This window comes from Siphateles boraxobius, unplaced genomic scaffold (genome assembly GCF_051911475.1).
Source record: "Siphateles boraxobius isolate OS27281-9 unplaced genomic scaffold, OSU_SipBor_1 9, whole genome shotgun sequence".
Classification (NCBI taxonomy): domain Eukaryota; kingdom Metazoa; phylum Chordata; class Actinopteri; order Cypriniformes; family Leuciscidae; genus Siphateles; species Siphateles boraxobius.
The window spans coordinates 25,025,241-25,044,085 of NW_027509219.1; the positions used below are offsets into that span (position 1 = coordinate 25,025,241).

The 18,845-nt window shown below is 36.3% G+C and overlaps 1 protein-coding gene across 3 annotated transcripts in view; it reads right to left on the reverse strand.

Moving 5' to 3' along the window:
- csnk1g2b (casein kinase 1, gamma 2b) overlaps positions 1-18,109 on the reverse strand; it is a 38,095-nt gene extending 19,986 nt beyond the window's left edge. The window contains exons 1-2 of one of the 3 annotated variants that reach the window (XM_077222977.1): positions 17,902-18,109; positions 13,469-14,248 (exon numbers count right to left, since the gene is read on the reverse strand). In XM_077222977.1, the coding sequence (XP_077079092.1) occupies positions 13,469-13,696 (228 nt within the window). In that variant the 5' untranslated portion in view covers positions 13,697-14,248; positions 17,902-18,109. The remainder of the gene's footprint in view (positions 1-13,468; positions 14,249-17,901) is intronic. The other 2 variants (XM_077222978.1, XM_077222976.1) reach the window with 2 other exon arrangements.
- Positions 18,110-18,845: the final 736 nt, after the last annotated feature.

Below are 18,845 nucleotides of genomic sequence, written 5' to 3' on the forward strand. Positions count from 1 at the left end.
GTAGAAACAATTAGCAGTAAAGTAAACAAAGTAAATTTCGTAAATAATTACATAGAAAGTAAGACATTGAATTAAACATGAAATTTTAAAGTAGAGAAGAAGAGAAATAGGATATTCAACAAAAATTGATTTTATTTTTCAGGAATTGATTGAGTCGTAGTCGCTCCTATATGAAAAGGATAGGAGTAGGGCTGAACGATTATGGAAAATAATCTAATTGCGATTTTTTTAACCAATATTGCGATTGCGATTTAATATGCGATTACTTTAAGTTCTTTACCTTCTGTATTAGTCGACAAAGACAAGCAATAAATCATTGTACAGTAGGGATGGGAATATTTAGGCAGCTCATGATCCAATCTACTTTTTTTCTTATTAATTAATCTTAATAATACTTAAAATATGTATTTAATTACATGTGTAAATATACATACATTAAATATATATAGCTTTAACTTAAAAGCTAGTAAATAAAGAGGAACAAAAAAAAACATTACAAGCAATAAACAAAGAGTGCTTTCAGAATTTAAAAGTAGGCTGTCTGAACGTTTTCCATTCAAGAGCTGGAGTGATTTTCCCCCTATACGATAAATTGCATTCACACTAATGCACATATCTCTTTTGAAATTGTAAGTGTAGTTTGTCCTATTGGTTTAAGATATAACTGACCGTGTTTACATTAATTTCGCGTCAAAAGCATTTTGAGATGCAAGTACATCTACCCAATGAGTCGCTCACAGCCGCATGTACGAACACTCTTCACAAAGCGCGCGTAAGTATTTTAAAATGAAAGCAGCTTTCTCAGTGATTTTCATAAGCCAACTGCATTCCAAAAGACATAGTGCCTTTGTGGACCATTTGTAAGGAAAATTCCGGCGGCCAAGACCGCGCACTGCAAGAGTAACATCAAAGCGGCAAAACCTGTGCAATGAAGCCCGCGACTGTCCTTGTAATTCGCTTAAATCCCGAACTTTATGAAAGCTTATTTTTCGGAAGGTTCGAGCGGTGTCGTGTGTGTGTGTGTGTGAGAGAGAGAGCGAGAGAGAGAGAGAGAGAAATTACAAGCAAGCAGAATACGGTTGTTTCTAAAGCACGCGCAGCGTCATCACGCATGTGTGTTTAAAAACTAAGCTCAGATTCGATTCTGAAATTCTCTGAATCAATCCAGAATTGTTGGAGAGAGAATAAATAACACAATATCACAAACATAAAAAATAAACTGTTCTTTCCTGTATGCCAGACCTATGCGTAGCGTGCCAAGTTGATGCTTGATTTGCAGACTGCTTTTCTCTCGCGTGTCACATGACCAGTGTAATCGCAGCTTTTGCGGTTACAAAATCGCATTTCATCATATCGCGATATTATCGCAAATGCAATTAATCGTTCAGCCCTAGATAGGAGTGATTGAAAAATAAGAGGGCTAGATGACATTAACTAAAAATACTTTAATAAATCACTAAACATTCATAATAAGAACAGAAACAAGAAATTAAATAAACAGGTCACATTTTATTCCATGTTGACTGTTTTAGACTTATTCCACTATTTATTATTTCACCCACACTTGATTATAATATTATATAATATACGGCCCATCTATGTACTTTAACCGATGACATCAACGGGTCAGTATCATTTCCTCTTCGACTTTCCAACTGGCTGAGCTTTAAGTATGTATGTATGTATGTAAAATCTCCCCAAATGAGTTAACTGTAGGCAAGCGAGAGGGGACAACCACGAAAAGCATTTCTACAAACTGAAGCTTTAACATCGTTAAAAAGCTTGAGAGATGATAAATCTGCTGCACAGAAATAATTCAAGAGTCCATGATCTCATTTTAATGTGACGTTCTGTGCCTCTACACCCATTCCATTATGAAACATATAATCCAAAAAAATGACTGAGAGGCTGAACAGAGTTAATCCTTGTCAGTCAGTTGTAATCGATGATATCATCGGCTCCATTAGAGGACTTTAGTACATCTTTACATGTAGGATAATGTATCACTGGCTACAGGCATTACTTAATTAAAAAAATACATTCAAAGAGAGTTGTATTATGATGAATAAAGCAATGCTGATTATTAGGGCTGTCATTAGTCCTCTAATAAATCTGAGTACTCAATAAAAAAATTAAAAAATCAATTGCAATTTACCTGTGACGATTACCCGGCAAAATACGGAATGAGAATCCATGAACAGCATTATTAGACTGTTTTCTAAGGCTGCACAATATATTAAAACAATTTAAAAATTATAACATAGAATAGTGCTATTGTGAATTCACAAACGCTGTGATCAAATTAAATATTTGCACTGCGGGTTTAATAGCCTCCATATGTGCTTTAATTAAAGGTAGGGTAGGCAATTTCAGAAAGTTAGCTTTGAAAGAATAAGATCCCACTCCCCATCAGAGCGCTCTCTAAAGCCACGCCTCCTCCACGCACAACCAGAGCAGAGTCTGAAAAGTGTCACGAGAGAAGGCGTTAAATTACCTCACGTCTCAAAGCACATATTACAATTTACAACAATAATGAACAAACAACTTGTAGAGCTCTGACTTGTAAAAAATTGTAATTGCAATTTTTGGATGAACTAACTATTTACAATAAAGATTTACAAAAGTCATTTTGACACGCTTTCTTAGATTAATTAGAACTGTGATTGATTGCATTGATCATCTGAAGCACATACGCGCTGCCGGAACGGCACTCCTCAAAATTAAAGCACAAACCATTGAAATCACCGTATCACATTTATTTTTAGTAGTATTAGATTATCCAAAGCATTAAGATGGTCTATTCTTATATGTATATTGCATTAATAGTGGGAGAGGCGGGAAATAATGAGTACTGGGAGGCTTGTCTATGTAAGAGATCCAACTAATGCCTGCATTGAAAGCATGAGGGGAAAAAAAGAACATTTACGGAGTTTCAGTGATGTTACTATGTTACATTAAACTATGTATACAACTATATATAATGTTGAATATAATGTATAATAATGCAATGGGGGAGTATTTTTGGGTCCTGAAAATAATAAAGAAATAATAATAAAATTCAGCATCACAATTTGTATTGAGAGATTCGAGACATGAGTGTATTGTTACACCCCTAGAATATATATGTACCTTTTTAAATATATAGACCTATTCTATTATTGATTGCTATCAGGATGTGTAGAGAGTTTCAACCAGTATAACAAAAAGTGTTTATGAACAACATTGCATACCCTACCCTTAATTACATTTGTTACATGTGTCTCAGAGCAGCTTCATTCACAGTAAATGCAGCTCCACACAAACTCAGTCTCTGAAGTATTGGTTTTGTTTGGGTTTCTAATAACATGCATTTGGTAAAGCATATAAAGTCTGGTGCGCTTTGTATTTCATAGCGTTTAGTTTTCCACTGTTGTTATGTATTTTAAGTCATTTTAAAATACACTTAGGCCTATTTTTAGTAGTACAAAAAATAAATCCGATTACTCGATTAATCATCAAAATAATCGACCGATTACTCAACAAAATAATCGTCAATGACAGCCCGACACATTATCTTTTAGCTATGCAATTGGCCAATAATAGGTGATGGCTCTATTAACCTTCCAAAGAGTATATTTGCAGGATGTCACGTTAAAAATATATTTTTTATTTCAAAGATTAAACAGGTTAACATTGCACAGAGGAGTGATTTCAGAGCAGTTAAGTCATCTATTGCTCTGAAATACCCTATTACTATTTGTGAGATTGTCCACATAACGACCTTCAAGACGGAGATTATATGTAATCTGTGCCCTGGTAACCAGCCTCAATGTTTGCATATGTTGACATTTTCAAGGAGCTAATCATCTGGAATAAATTGGTAACTCTGAAATTATATCTTGTGGACTCAAAAAGTTAAGAATTCAAGCAGGAGACGCTTGAGGAGGTGCAAAAGCAAAATTGACAAAATGTGCCAGCAAACTAAATGAACTAGCACGTCTGGCCCCCAAGGAGCATCTGCATTGCCAATTGTGTATTTATGTTTGTTTTGATGAGGTGTTAGAAAAGCCAGGTGGGGATACATCATAGTTGATGACATGGGCTAAAGGAGGAAGTTTGCACAGTCAGCAGCCCTCAAAATAAGAATGCTATGGATAAAAACAGTCTGCACATTATTTACAGTAATGTTTCATGCCTCAGAACTCAGAATTTGCACAAAACTACTTATTCTCAAAAACAACTAATGCTGAATGTGAAGTCAGCAATTAAAGAAAAAATAAAACATTTCACTTCCATAATTATATATATATATATATTTTATTTTTTTTGCTAAATAGTTTCAATAGAAAACACATAATTTTTATCAATAAAGATTTGTTTGGATCACAATGATATTAAAGGTTAATAATACCATGCAGTCTCCATTAGTATTTATCAGCAGAAAACTCGAATTTCAAAAGCTTAGCAAGTTCATTGACAAACTATTATCAAAAAAAAAATTCTTTAGACTAATATGAACTGATGACCCTCGCACAATAACAAAAATATTAAGAAAGCAAATAGGTAAAAAACAGTAAAAAACTCATGTCAAATTTAAATAATTTGGTACAAAATACCAAATTTATATGTTTCTATCTCAAATACTTTTGCGAACGGAAGTGCATGATACTATAGTTACAACGAGGGCCTTCAGTCTTAAGTAATTATGGGCAACGGTGTTGAGGAGTCTGGAGAAGACAGAAACAGCTGGTCTGTGTCCACCTCCTTAAACCCCTCGATTTCAGATCAGATTTCAGAGTCCCAGATGGAGGGAGAACAGCTGCAGGGGTCTAACAGCAGAGCTTCATACACGGACTGGTACCACTGTCACTAGTGCGAGCGGCCCGAGGGAAATGAGAGAGGATTCCAGAGCAGGCCGTCATTCACACTGCAGTTGAGGAGGAGATGTGACAGGGCTAATCTACTCTGATTAAATCAATCTTCTGCTTACTGTCAGGACATTACAGACAACTCATTGCAGAATCTTTCATGATACATCCATGATCGACATCTTATTCTGTTCTCCAAAAACAAATGCATCCAGCTGCTAGAAATCAATGAGTAAATAATTTATTAAAGCTGTGTAAGCGCATCCACATAAGAGTTACACATTCATGACTAAGACAGTTTGCATGTGCATTCACAGCCTTTTGTCTAATTGTAAATTGCAATATTATATTTATTTTGTGTATATGCATTGGTCAAGTTAATTAATGCTGTAGTAAAGCGCTTCAGTTTACTGGTGGTCATCTTTAGCTTCAGCTCACAAAGCTCAAACAATAATGTTTGAAATGTATATTTTATATTTATAAAGATTTTTTTCCTTTGCATTATTCGTGCATACCATGTAAAAAGTCTGGCGAGTAAAATAAAATAAAAAAATTACTAGCCAAAGTAGGGGTGTCCATGGTTAACCGATTAACCGATTGACCGTTAAAAATTGCGTAACCGAGTGAAACATTTTGCTCGGTTAAGTGGCGTCAATGGCGTGCATTGAATTTAGTTGTAATACATTTTTGCACCGCCAGAGCGCTCCCAGACATTTGAATTGTCCACAAGAAGTTCACTTTTCATAATTTTAAGGCCGTAAATAGGCTTTCATTTCTCAAATAGTGTAATGTCTTAATTTTAGTTTGAATAGGTCTTAAATTAAGGAAAGACGAGGTGTATTCACCTTGCTGAGGGGGATGTGATCAAAGCCTGGAGTGGAGCGAAAGCACGTTCCTCTCTCCACTCTAAGCATTCTGTAATCACTTCGCTAATAGTCCACTCCTGGTTTTCAATTCCCGCTCACAGAAAAAAACTAACATGTAAAAAGACCGCTTACAAGTAAACATTTTTTTAATAGTTGGTTGGGATGAGTAGCCTAACTGAGTAGCCTATTTAATTGCGATATCAAATAGGTTGTGCGATTATTTAAAAAAAATCTCCATCTCCATGTTTTCGGTGCTGACGCGTTCATGTAATGTAGCCTGGGTTGCACTGCCAATAACCTAAAAGCTGTCAAAAAGAACAGGCAAAAGTAATGATTATGAATATGTCAAATATAGCAAGGAGACATTTTAATTGTTTCCAGGCTCACTCAGCTGGAAAGATGAAGTTGACAATGCTGATTCGCGATCTTCGCAGTGAACGCGCCAGAGAGAAATGCACTTTTCATACGGATTACATAAGCAGAGAGCAGTCTGTTTTCTTTCGTTTTGAATTGTTGTGTTTAAAAGTAGACATTTCAATATAGATTTATTTATCAGGTCTGTGAGACAAGTAGGCTATCTTATAGCCTACGCTGAGTTTCTGAATTTGTTTATGAGATGAGCTCCAGTTCACGTGCCGGCGGCTCCATATTATCTAATGTCTGCTATATTTACTTATTTCCAGGTAATTGGTTGATGAAACATTGATTAAAATTAAGATACAATTAATACAAAACGAAATTCACTTTAAAGAAAGGCTTTGTGCATTCTGTTTGAGGTCTCTGTGAAAGTTTTAGTGCCGCTTCCAGAACTGCCACGTCCAATTGTTTGTTCCATATAAATGCGAACACGAAAAATAAAATAAAATGAATATTTTATGTTCTGGGGAGAACTGACTCTTCTACATTCGCCAGTAGTACTTTTGGTTTGTGCAGTGTAATTCATAGAATTAGGTAGCCTAAAACAATATTTTGCCACCTAAAAGTTAAAGATGTTTTGTGCAGTTATTAAAGGTGTTAAAAATGAACTACCCCTTTCTCGTGTGTCTGTATCTCGGGGTTGCGGCGCGTACACTATGGTTAACCGAGTATTAACCGCTAAGGGCCTCGGTTAACGGTTAATGAAAATCTTGAAAACGTGCAGCCCTAAGCCAAAGGCAACTCGAGCTTGAGCATAGAGGGCTGCAATGGCCCTGTCATGATATAAAATTACTTGCACTGTGATATAACACTTTGGTCATATACCTAGATGGATGAATATCTCATTCAGCTGTGAGTTACACTCTCTATGAGCAGCTTGACACTTTTCAATCATGTGACGGAAGCTGTCAATCACTGCAATTATTAAGCAAGTGCTAATGGACACCATGACAAAACTAAACTTATTGCCTGGAGATTGCGCCAATTCATTAGTTCCTCCAGCTAACATGTCCATTTCTCACATTCCCAAGCTTCCGGTCTTGAGTGATAAATAAATGAATGAGAATGCAGAATGAATGAGACTGTATATGGGTGGGGCTTTGGACTCCAATTGCAGAAAGAAAGAGAAATCACACACCGAGATCACATGTCTTATGATCAAACAAGCCAGAGCTCTTGTATTACTACAAAAGCTGTTTGGAAGCTGTCATACATGTATTACACAACTGGGATCCCCAGCACAAGCGTGTATGAGAAAGAGAGAGAAACTATGCGGTGTTTCCACTCCTCCGCTCTGGGTCCCTCGTGAGCCTCTCAGTATGGACTGACTGGAGCACTGTGTCGACAAGAACCAGGGAACAAAGAGAACCTTTCATCAGCTTTATTCTCTTTCCAACTACTGTTGTTTCTCCATCTCTCCTCCTTTTTTTCTTCTTCTCCCACTCTTGCTGTTCTAGTAATTTATTTCATCAGAGGGCAGAGCCTGATTTTGGGCTCTTTTCTTTCTCAAATGTTAGGAAACAGTGACACAGGAGTTCACCTTTGCTCCAGGTGCAGATGTGCCTAAATAAATAAATAAAACAAACTAGGCTATACAAGCTAAAAAGAAACTCTAGTAACCTTTCAGCGCTTATCGATTGGCATCACATTTGATCAATGTTAGTTATGTTAAATTTAAAAACAAAAAACAAATATGTATTTGCCCAAGACTATAAGCTCTACAGTAAGGCTTCATGCTAATCCTCAACCTGCAGCAGCAAATATCAAACATTAAGGGAGTTATTTTGCAACTTATATCAAATGTGTGCCATGACCAAATAACGAGAATGTTTAACTGACAGCACAAACTTGTGGTATACTCATAAATAAGCAGAAGGCAGCTGGTGAGGACTGTTGGTGTCTTGAGGTTTTGGTGCTCGGTAAAATGCAGACATGCAACATTCTGCTCGTGGTTGCTTCAGTAGACTAATTCAGAAATATTAAAATTAAATTAAATTTTTCTAAAGAAATTAATACTTGCATTAAATGCAGAGGTGTAAAGTCCAGGTTCAGAAAGTAAAAGTCCACCTCAGTATTTTGTTCCAATCACCAGGATTTGCTAATTAGCACAGTTTCTCAGCCAGGAGATAAGAACTAATTAGGGAAATCAGCTGGCTGAGTTCATGGCTGGAATTAACATATGGCAGGACTTTTACTTTCTGAGAAATGTCATTCTGATAAATTGGTAACACTTTACAATAAGGTTCATTTATTAAACATTAGTTAATGTATTAACTAACATGAACTAACAATGAGCAATACATTTGTTACTGTTTTCGTTAATCTTTGTTACTGTTAGTTAATAAAAATACAGCTGTTCATTGTTTGTTCATGTTAGTTCACAGTGCATTAACTAATGTTAACAAGATTTTAATAAAGTATTAGTAAATGTTGACATTAACATTAACAAAGATTAACAAATGCTGTAGAAGTACAGTTCTTTGTTAGTTAATGTTTACTAATTTAGTTAACTTATGTTAACTAATGAACCTTATTGTAAAGTGTTACCGATAAATTTGAAGGAATAGTTTGCCCAAAAATATAAATTCTGACATCATTTACTCACCCTCAAGTTGTTCCAAACCTGTATGAATTTCTTTATTCGGCTGAACACAAAAGACGATATTGTGCAAAATGTCGGTAACAATACAGCTGATGGACACCATTAACTTCCATTTTTTTTATTTCCATAATATGGAAGTCAATAGGGCCCATCAACTGCTTGGTTACCCTTATATATTCTTGAAAATATCTTCTTTTATGTTCTTTTATGAAATTCATACCGGTTGGAACAACTTGAGGGTGAGTAAATGATTAAAGAATTTTCATTTTTGGGTGAACTATCCCTTTAAATGTATCAAAAGTGACAGTAAAGTCTTTTAAACTATTAAAAAAAGCATTGCATATAAATTCTGTTTTGAGCTTTCTATTCACCAAAATAACCCTGAAATTTTTTACCACGGTTTGGAAAAGAATAAATCCACATTTCACTTTGCTGGCAGTTACTGATGATGAACCATTGCAACATGAAAAGGAGACGCAGGTTGTTTATCATTATAATTTTTTCATATGAAAGTAAAAGTTTGTGCAATTCAAATTAATATATTTTGTATGAAAACATTTTAGAGTATGTTGTTTTGGTTTGTTAGAAAAAGAATATGTAGGTTTCATTAATTCATAATTGAGCAGTCATGAGTTAGAATAATAGACTGTTTTGAGCAGTCATGAGTTAGAATTTTCAAATTAATTTAATTAAATCCGTTAAAGTCAATGGAGTTCATAATGGTAATTCTCATATTATATGTTCTTAAAAAAATTATGTAACAATATATTCAAATAAAATGTAAATCTAAAATATTGATAAATATATTTTCTTGCAGCTCACTGCTTTTTGCTGTCATTCTTGAAAAAAGATTTCTCAATTTTTTGAATTAATAAAAAGGGGGTAAATGAAGTAATAGTATGGTAAAAACATGGTAACATTCAAACCTTTAAAACTGATTTTGTGCATTCACTCATTAATGAGTTACTGTTACTGATTAGATACAATAGGGTTTTAGCTGAAAAATATCAAATTATGACTGTTTAAAAGCTTTCATTCCATTGGATTCAAACCCTGGAATTGAAAAAGTGTATAAAGTTTTTAATGCATCAGAAGGTAAATTAATTTTACTGTTTTAGTGATTACATTCCACAATTTGATTCTACTACTTTAAAATACATGTGTATGAGTGAGTAAAAGCATACATAAATATCATCAAAATGCTTAAAACTATTTTTTATTAGCCATACTCAAGCCATATTCTAGCCGGAACAGTGGAGAGAAATGCAGTGGCATGGGTGCATCATCATACTAAATAATTTTAGCACTAAAATTACTGTGCTTGACTTCACATTGAGCGGTTAAAAAGCACTTTGATAGGCAACAATGCAAAGATAATGAAGCCTTTGACGTTACTAATGCAAAGATAATCATATCCTTCACTGGAGGATCCGGAGAGGAGGGCGACTAAGTGTGCACAAACTATCTATGACAATCCCTTTCTCATGGTGCCAAGTTACTTGACGGTCATTTCCCAGAACAGAAGACCTCCCATCAACAGCTTAAAATGACCCCTATAAAACTCCCATCAAATAATAAAACATAACATGGACTTTAAATAGCACTGGACTTTGAGCTTCTGTTTGGGTGTAGCATGAATTGAACATGTCAGAGGAGCTTCTGATATGACGTGAATGAACATTTGAAGAAATCCAGTTCTTTATGATAGTCCACGGGCCAGCAAAATCTCTTCTCACATCTGAGAGAAGCGCCTCTGTGATAAAAATGGATTTTGGACACCCATTTCCTCAAAGGACCTTGTCATGTTTACTCATGTTTTAGAGGCCAATTTGAGCCCACAGAGAGTGTGAGTTACGTCATAACGATCACTCAGCACAGGGTCGGTCAATACTTTACTGTGTCATATGGATAAACAGTCTGCCTGTTTAGAAGTGAAGCCCTAAACTCGCTCACATTTATCGTAGTGGAACAGAAACAGCCCGAAACGTACTTTAGGTTAACTTCCCTTTCCCTCTCTGCATTGAGAAAAGACTTTCTACCTTACATTGACAGCCAGCCAAAGTTAGCAAAACGTAAAATATAATTGGTATCATCTTTCTCGCAAATGAAAACTCCATAATGCCACCCATCAATACACGTCTAATTTGCTCATTAAGAGGAAATAAAAATCGAGTAAACGTCAACAAACAGTCATAATGATTTATTGCACTTTCTGAAAGTTGAACAGGGACTTTCTGTATGCTTTCCTCATTAGCTATTACACAAATCGGTTTTCTAAAGTTACACTAGCAGCTAGCTACATAAAAGTAACTTGTAACAATGTGTGAAGACCAACTGATCAACAGTGCATTACCAGAATGCTAGGGATGTGCATTGCAAAGCATACCATTTTAGTGTCTACCCATTGTAATAACAGAGTTACATGAACCTTAAAGCTGCAGTCCATAATCTTTCCTCTTTGTCGCCATCTCTGTTCGAAATCTGCAATTGCAGTTATTCGCCGAATTATCAACTTTCCGTGGGTTGTGCCTCGGCACGGCACAGAATGGATGAATTAATGTTTTAAAGGGGACCTATTATGCCAAATTCACTTTTGCATGGTGTTTGGACATAAATGTGTTATGGCAGTGTGTGTACACAATCACCCAGCAGTGATTAAAATCCACCCACTCCTTTTTTTTTTAAATCCCCATGAATCATAAGCAGTGTCTCCCAACGACCTGTTTTCAGAATGCGGCTTTAGTGACATCACTAAAGCCACAGGCCCCGCCCACGAGTGTTGACAGACACTGCCGTTTTAACATAGAACCGCCCTGATCGAGTTCACAGCGAGTTGAGAGTTGTACACATCCGCCATTGCTGCACAGACAAGAATGTCTCCCAAGCGTTGTTGGTGTTGTGTAGCTGGATGTATTAATCCACACAGCTCTATTTATTTAATGGAGCGATAGGCCTAACGTTAGTGATCATGGCAGTAATTAAAGAGAGAGTGCGCACGTTATTACAGTTCATAAGAGTTGTTTTACGGATATACAGTTCACCAGTTTATTAAGCACCCCCTGAAAAGGTGTGTATAATATTTGTTTACTGTTAGTTGTAACAAGTGTTTTTTGTACTTTGCTGTGTATGTTGATGATAATGAAAGGGAGAGAGAGAGAGTTTATGGATAAGACTTTAATGCGGACTTCTTATACAGTGTTTATTCAGTAAAGTGATTTCCTGGAGTAAAACTGCCGCTTCATCTTTTGTGTGATGTACAATAAACTTCATTGAACTCATAAGTATATTTTTGGCCAACATTCGGAAGCGGTCCGCTACAACAGGCTTGTACTAACGTTAATAGTGGATAAAAGCAAGATGGAAACTGTACTATACCTGTTCTATCTCCATACAGCATATATTATCTGGCTCTGTGGGCATTATTGTCCGACTCCGGGTCGAAATGAACACAGCTACCGAGAGTTTATGTTTTGATATTATCATTCCTTGAGATGAGATTGTCCTGACTGAGCGCGAGCTTGTGAGGCTCCGCCCTCTGGGCCGGCAGCAGCTGCTCATTTGCAGTTAAAGGGATACACACTAAAGCGGTGCGTTTTTCACAAATATTGACAATTTAAACATGCTGTAAAAAAATACCTGTTGGGTATTTTGAGCTAAAACTTCACATACACTGGGGACATCAGAGATTTATTTTACATCTTGTGAAAATGGGCATAATAGGTCCCCTTTAAGGAGAATGTGCGGCTGTCAGTCACCGTGCCGGTGTGGATACTGTCATTCGGAATCACAGATTCTACTTCTTGGAAGTATGACCAACATAAGAATTTTCACCAGACAATGTCATCTGAACAATTTAGTAACATCCACTTTTGTTCTGACCAACTAAGGGGAAAAAAGCATTGCAGTAAATCGCGCTGATTAAATCTAACGATCGCCATCATATCACGTCAAACTTTGCAAATTATACATTGTTCTCAAATTGTTGATGTTAACAACATCAGCATTGCGTGACTACATTTAATGCCCTTCCGATATGTATCCTTGTTTTCGCATGGGCCCGGTTGCAGTCTCTTTTTTTCTGTAGCCACTCCGAAGCCCAAAGTCTTTTGCATTTTACAACGGGTGAATCTTCAGTTGTCTCTAGTGATTGTCGTTTGAACCTTTCTGGATCCGCCATTAAATTGATAAGTTTAATTATATCAAGTGCTTTGAGAAAAGGCTATAAATCTCCACCTCCAACATCCTCACACGCAATATAGCTTACTAGCCGAGAAACGTTCTTTATGTGTACAGATGTGACCTAATGACGCAAAGACATGCTCAAATTTCCTGCGGAAATCCACCAGTACCACTGGAATTAAAAACATTATTATTACAAGCTTACCGTTTAGAATCGAGCTAAGGCAAGCAGATAGTTGAACACTGGCTGGTCATGTACTTGCTCAATTTATTTTGGATCATTTTTAACCCAGAAAAAGTTACGGACTGCAGCTTAAATATTAAATATTAATGTCTAGAGGCAAAATTCTGAAAGTCCAATAAATAATCTTGCTTAGCGTAATATTTAAACAGTCACCATGAATCAAAAGCAGAATAAGGAGCAAAAAGGCTATTTAAGATGAATGCGTGCTTTATATTAAAAAAGGATCTGTAAAGTGTATAAATATTATAATATACCCATAAATATAGGGAATATGTGGTATTTTCAATACTCTGCTTTTCACAACAGCACTCACCAATTTGATGGCCACATATTCATTTGTGTATAGGTTTTTGCCCAGCCGCAGTTCACCGAAGTTTCCACAGCCAATCTTCTTCCCAACTCTGAAGTTAGGGCCGACCATGAGGACCCCAGAGTTGGTCCCCGTTCCCCTGCCCCCATGTACAGTCCTACTACCAGTTGCTTTCGACATCCTTTTCCCTTCCTCTGTCTCTACCTTTCCACCTCTCTTCTCAAAATCCATAAGCTTGTGATACCCTGGCCTCTCCACGGTTACTCCCCTGCCATGCAAAACAGAGAAGTTTCAAAACAACCCCCAGGGAACACGTGGGGATGATGGAGAGAAGACCAAACGAGTGAAGGGGTTTAAAAGTATCTATATACTGGTGATTTTTGAGGAGCAGAAACTGAGTTCTTCTGCAGGCGTGGTGGGTATCACCGAAAGTGCCGTCCTTGCATTAATCCTTCGGTGGATGGGACTCCTTTACTGTGCAGTAGCCCTTAGAGTAGCATGTCACTGCCTGAAGCAGGCAGGTTATGCTAGCATACGCACACATACAGACGCACATGCACGCACTCACACATCCACCCACACACGCTCCTCAACACTGACATACACTATTCCTGCTAGTGGCACCAAACAAGTGAACGTCCCCTTGTGCTCCTCATGGTTTCCTTGAAGTCAGTCTTGGATAATACTGTGAACATTCTTCATGTTCTAACACTGCTATAAGCAGACTCAGACCGAACCAGGAGTAACAGGTTCAAGCAGTTTAGTCCGACTTTCTCTGGATACCTGAAAGACATGGAAAAGAGAAGTAGAGTACAAATTAGTATCAATAAATGAATCAATCAAGCACATTCTTGATATACCAGTCATTAAAATTCAAACAGAGCAATACCAGAGCATTATTTCATGTTTTTGCTCCTACTATGTGTTAAATTTGAATGACCTTGCATTTTTAATGAATTAATAAATACATTTTTATTTCAATATCAGCATCAAAGGCTATATTCATGGAAAAAATTCAATAAAATACAATTAAACATAAAACAATATAAAATTGTACAGTTTCAATTCAAAAGTTTTCCATGCAATTTTAAAGCGAGTCTTCCACTCACTTAAACACAGATACTAATCCTGAATGACCATGCATTTTAATACATTAATAAATTAATTGGATTGTCATATGAACATCAAAGGCTATAGGCCTTTTCATGGTGGGAAATAATAACAACAACAGAATATATAATTCAACATCTTATAACATTACAATAACAACTATACAAAATCTTACTTGACTATTTGGCAGAAAGTGTAATATTTACCATGCATTTTAAAATGAGTCCTTCACTACACCATAACCATGTATTTTTAATTAATTAACTTTCTTTTACAGCCATATCAGAATCAAAGGCTATATTCATGGCAAGATAAATAAAATTATACAATTAAATTTCTTAAAACATTATAAGTCTGCAAAATCTTTCAGTTTAATATTTTGATAGAAATTTGGATTTTCTTCAAAGCATTTTTAAAGTGAGTCCTCCATTAGAAAAATAAGCATGAAACATGATGATGGACAGAGGCATGACAGGATATTATAAAGCACAGACAATGATCCTGATCCTCAATGTGCATGGAATCCATTTTCAGATTACCTCAAGGTCCAATAAACCTAATCAATAACAGCAAGAGACAAAGTATTGCATGCTAGACATAATGCGAATGCATCCTCACTGGATGAAGAGAAACAAATGGATGTTAATTTAGTGAAAAAAATCACTCAGTCACAGTTTTGGCAATCTAAGAAACAAGAGTCAGTGAGTCTATGACACTACACCAACAGATTTTGCTGGTCTGACTCCAATGCATGGGATTTTTTTTTTTTTTTCAAAGTGTGGCGAACAGAACGGTGAGAATTACAAGCCTAACAGTGCCTGTATCAGTTTCCAATTCCAACAGGAATTTTGACGACACCTGTGTGCTTGATAATGGAGAGGGGAAGCGGTGTAGAAGGTCAGAGATCTCTGCTGGACACCAACCCCCTCTCCCATCCAGGGTCAGCACTGCTGTTAATGTAAATGGAAAAGAAACTCGGAGCAGGTAATGCAAGAACTATTGGAAAGACTGTCATGCTTTCCTTCAGAAAATGCACTTAAAACGATCAATGGCTGCCTGACTGGCTGTAAAAGGATACCAGACCAGAGCTGATGAGCAATATACAATCAGCTCAGAAAAAAAACAAAAAAACAACAACACATCTTTAACACTTGGGAGGGATTTTCACTACTTAATTTCAACATCCAGGGCACTGTTTGTTCAGCAAGTGACAAATGCATCAGAGCTTCAATGCATTAGATTACTGGATTGATTACCTGGCTGGTTTGCATGGCTCAATTTTCTACTCTGAGGAAATAATAATACTTTAGCCTGAGCAAAAAAGAATTATGAAAAATTATGCCCTCTCATTCAGCAAAATAAATGCATCCAATCATGCCAGCTTAGCTTTTGTAACAGTTAGAGGGGGTGCTGGACACCGCTTTATGAAAGGAACTGAATTTGTATAGGCTACATCAATTCTCAATATGAAATCAATCATTATTATAGCAAACACTTTATCTTAATTGCCCACTGTAGAAGCTACATAAAGTTGAATAATAAACAGATGGTTATGTAAGGCATTTAAAAAGCAGGAAATGACATATACTGTTCTTAAACTATAGCCTGACAATGTGAATAACCTCAAGTAAAGCAAGCAACAGCCTCGTTTAATCATACACTGTGGCACACAATGCATTCAGCCGGATCAGGATTGGCAGTCTATCATGTCTTCGATGGTCTGCTGGTCACTACCCCACACGGTACCATAAAAATGCTGATTACAAGCTCTACAAGGGCGAAATGGAAAACCATGCCACAAGTCAGTTAGGGATCACAACAGTCAGATAGGGATCAGATGTAATTACAAGATCTGTGGACAAGAACTAGTGTTTAAGTACTGATTATGGGGCATGTTTCCATCTACTACTTAGATTAGAAACAACTTATCAATGCTTTGAAGGAAGTTTAACAAAGAAACACATTGCAGAGTACGCCATAACAAAATATTTAATTTCATATTTAGAGAAAGATTTATAACAGATTACCAGATGAATCTCACAGATAACACAGGAACATCGTCATAAAAAAACACCTGATACAAAAGTGCATTAGATAAAGCCAAAATGATTACTGTAATGCAGCATAATCTGGAATTAAGACTGCCTGACTAGTAATGGGTGCCAAGTTAGTAATAGTGTCACAGCTGTTTTGAGCTGCTCTGCCTACAAGAAAACAAGACAAGCCAGCTAACGACTTATTTCTGCTTATCTGATAAAATATCAAGAGAAAACATACCAGGTTTCAGCATAACATATTAGGCAGCACAGTTCAACTGTGTTTTAGCTTTCAAACAGGAAACATGCAAGTGTTAGAGGCTGCGTAAAAACCAAGACATCTACTTCTACTTTCTCAGATGGCAAAAGAGAGAAGCTGGTGCCATAAATCTGCTTTTGTGTTGATGTAGCTATAAGGCCTTGTGTGGTGTTGATTTGGGCTTGAGAGACAAAGCTGCCTGGTCATTAACACCCTTAAGCAGTCTGATTTTCCATACTAATTTGTTTAGGACCTATGTGAAACTATGGGAGATACAGTTTAACACTCCTCTATCTTGCTATATGACACATGTCCAGCCTGATAACTGAACAAAATTGGCGCACAACTATTTTAAAATGTAAATCATGTAACGTTAATATCTGTCAAATTAAACCACACTAAACCTCCCTTCCACGAAAGCTTAATACCTTAATGTTTTCAAATTGCACCGATGATGCCCTTGACAGAAGAGATTTCCCAATCAGTTGTACGAAGTCTAAACTGTCAAATAAAAATATATGTAACTTATATCAATCCTGGCACTGAAATTGTATCATCCGTCCATAAATTGTTTTATTTCATGAGGTGTCAATTCTAGAAAGCTTCCTATCCTGGCCTAGAAAAATTGCATACTTAAACAGGTCTTTAAACATTAACTATGTCTTTAAAGGCATTAGGAATATTTTCTTTCAGCCCCTTCTTGGCTAGTGGCTTAAAAACGTCCTTAAAATGAGTGGCTGTCTAGCTGAGTCGTCAAATATGAACTAAATACACGTCTAAAATGTATTTCATTTCGCATCTAAAGCAAAAAATATTCCCTTTCATATTCGAAAAGGTAAGGAAATACCGACAAACCAGCTAAACAACTCCAAGCCTTGTTTGACAAACATGACAATAATCCTCCACAAATGAACTAGCTTAGCAACCCACTTAGCTAACATCACATTAGCCGTCTAGCAGCGAACCTTTCAGTCTTTCGATTAAAACGACGAGGGAATGTTTTTCCTGAAGAAACATAAAGAGGTTTTTACCTGCTTGTGAGTCCTTTATGTAGTATGCCGCGACATGGTCCTTTATTTATTCTTTGGAAAGTAATTTAATTCCCCACTAAAGACTAGCCCGGCTTCGCTGTTGTCTCTTTAAGCCTACCGTTTCGGTGAGCGAAGCTCCGGCGTCACCCGACACTCCCATTGCTGTGGATACGTTCTCAAGAGTGCGTAGATGGATTGGTGAATGTGCGTCTGTGCTGTGGCGCGCAACAGCGTTTATACTGTCCCCACCTGGAGGAAAAACTCAAATGTTTTGTCTGGATCAACAGTTGAAGGGTTGTATAATGCTGGAAATATTGGAGTCATGACTAATTTAATTCGAAGTAGGCCTAAGATTTGTAAATGTCTATGGTGTTTGGAAAATGTAAGGGAAAGTTAGAGATAACAAGGCTGTGAAAAAATAGTGTTTTGTATTGAGTCTAATGCCAAAAAATGACTGAGGAAAATTTAGTTTTTTCTGACCTGGATGTCAGACCCATTTGTTTTTATAGAGAAAATGCATCTCTTTCCCCCATTAAATTCCATATTCTGTCTAAGCCTTTATTCTGAGTAATATGTTTATATAGGGTATTTTGTTTTGTATAATATATAGCTAAATAATAATAATATACAGTATAAAACATATTTATATAATATATATATATATATATATATATACATTTTTATAAGACGTGAATGTAATCAACATACTCTGCATAACCTATGAACATGAAAATTTCCTGTTTTTCTTTTCTGGAAGAATAGCTACTAGAACTGCTTACTCTTGCCATTTTTTATTAAACCGATTCAACTATAATTCTCATTAATATCCTTACAATAGCACACAGGTTGTGACATATTGCATAATGTTGTTGCTTTTAATGACTTTTTGAATCTGCCTGTGTATCTAATGTCACCCAGAAAAACGTTTGTACTAGACATGCACA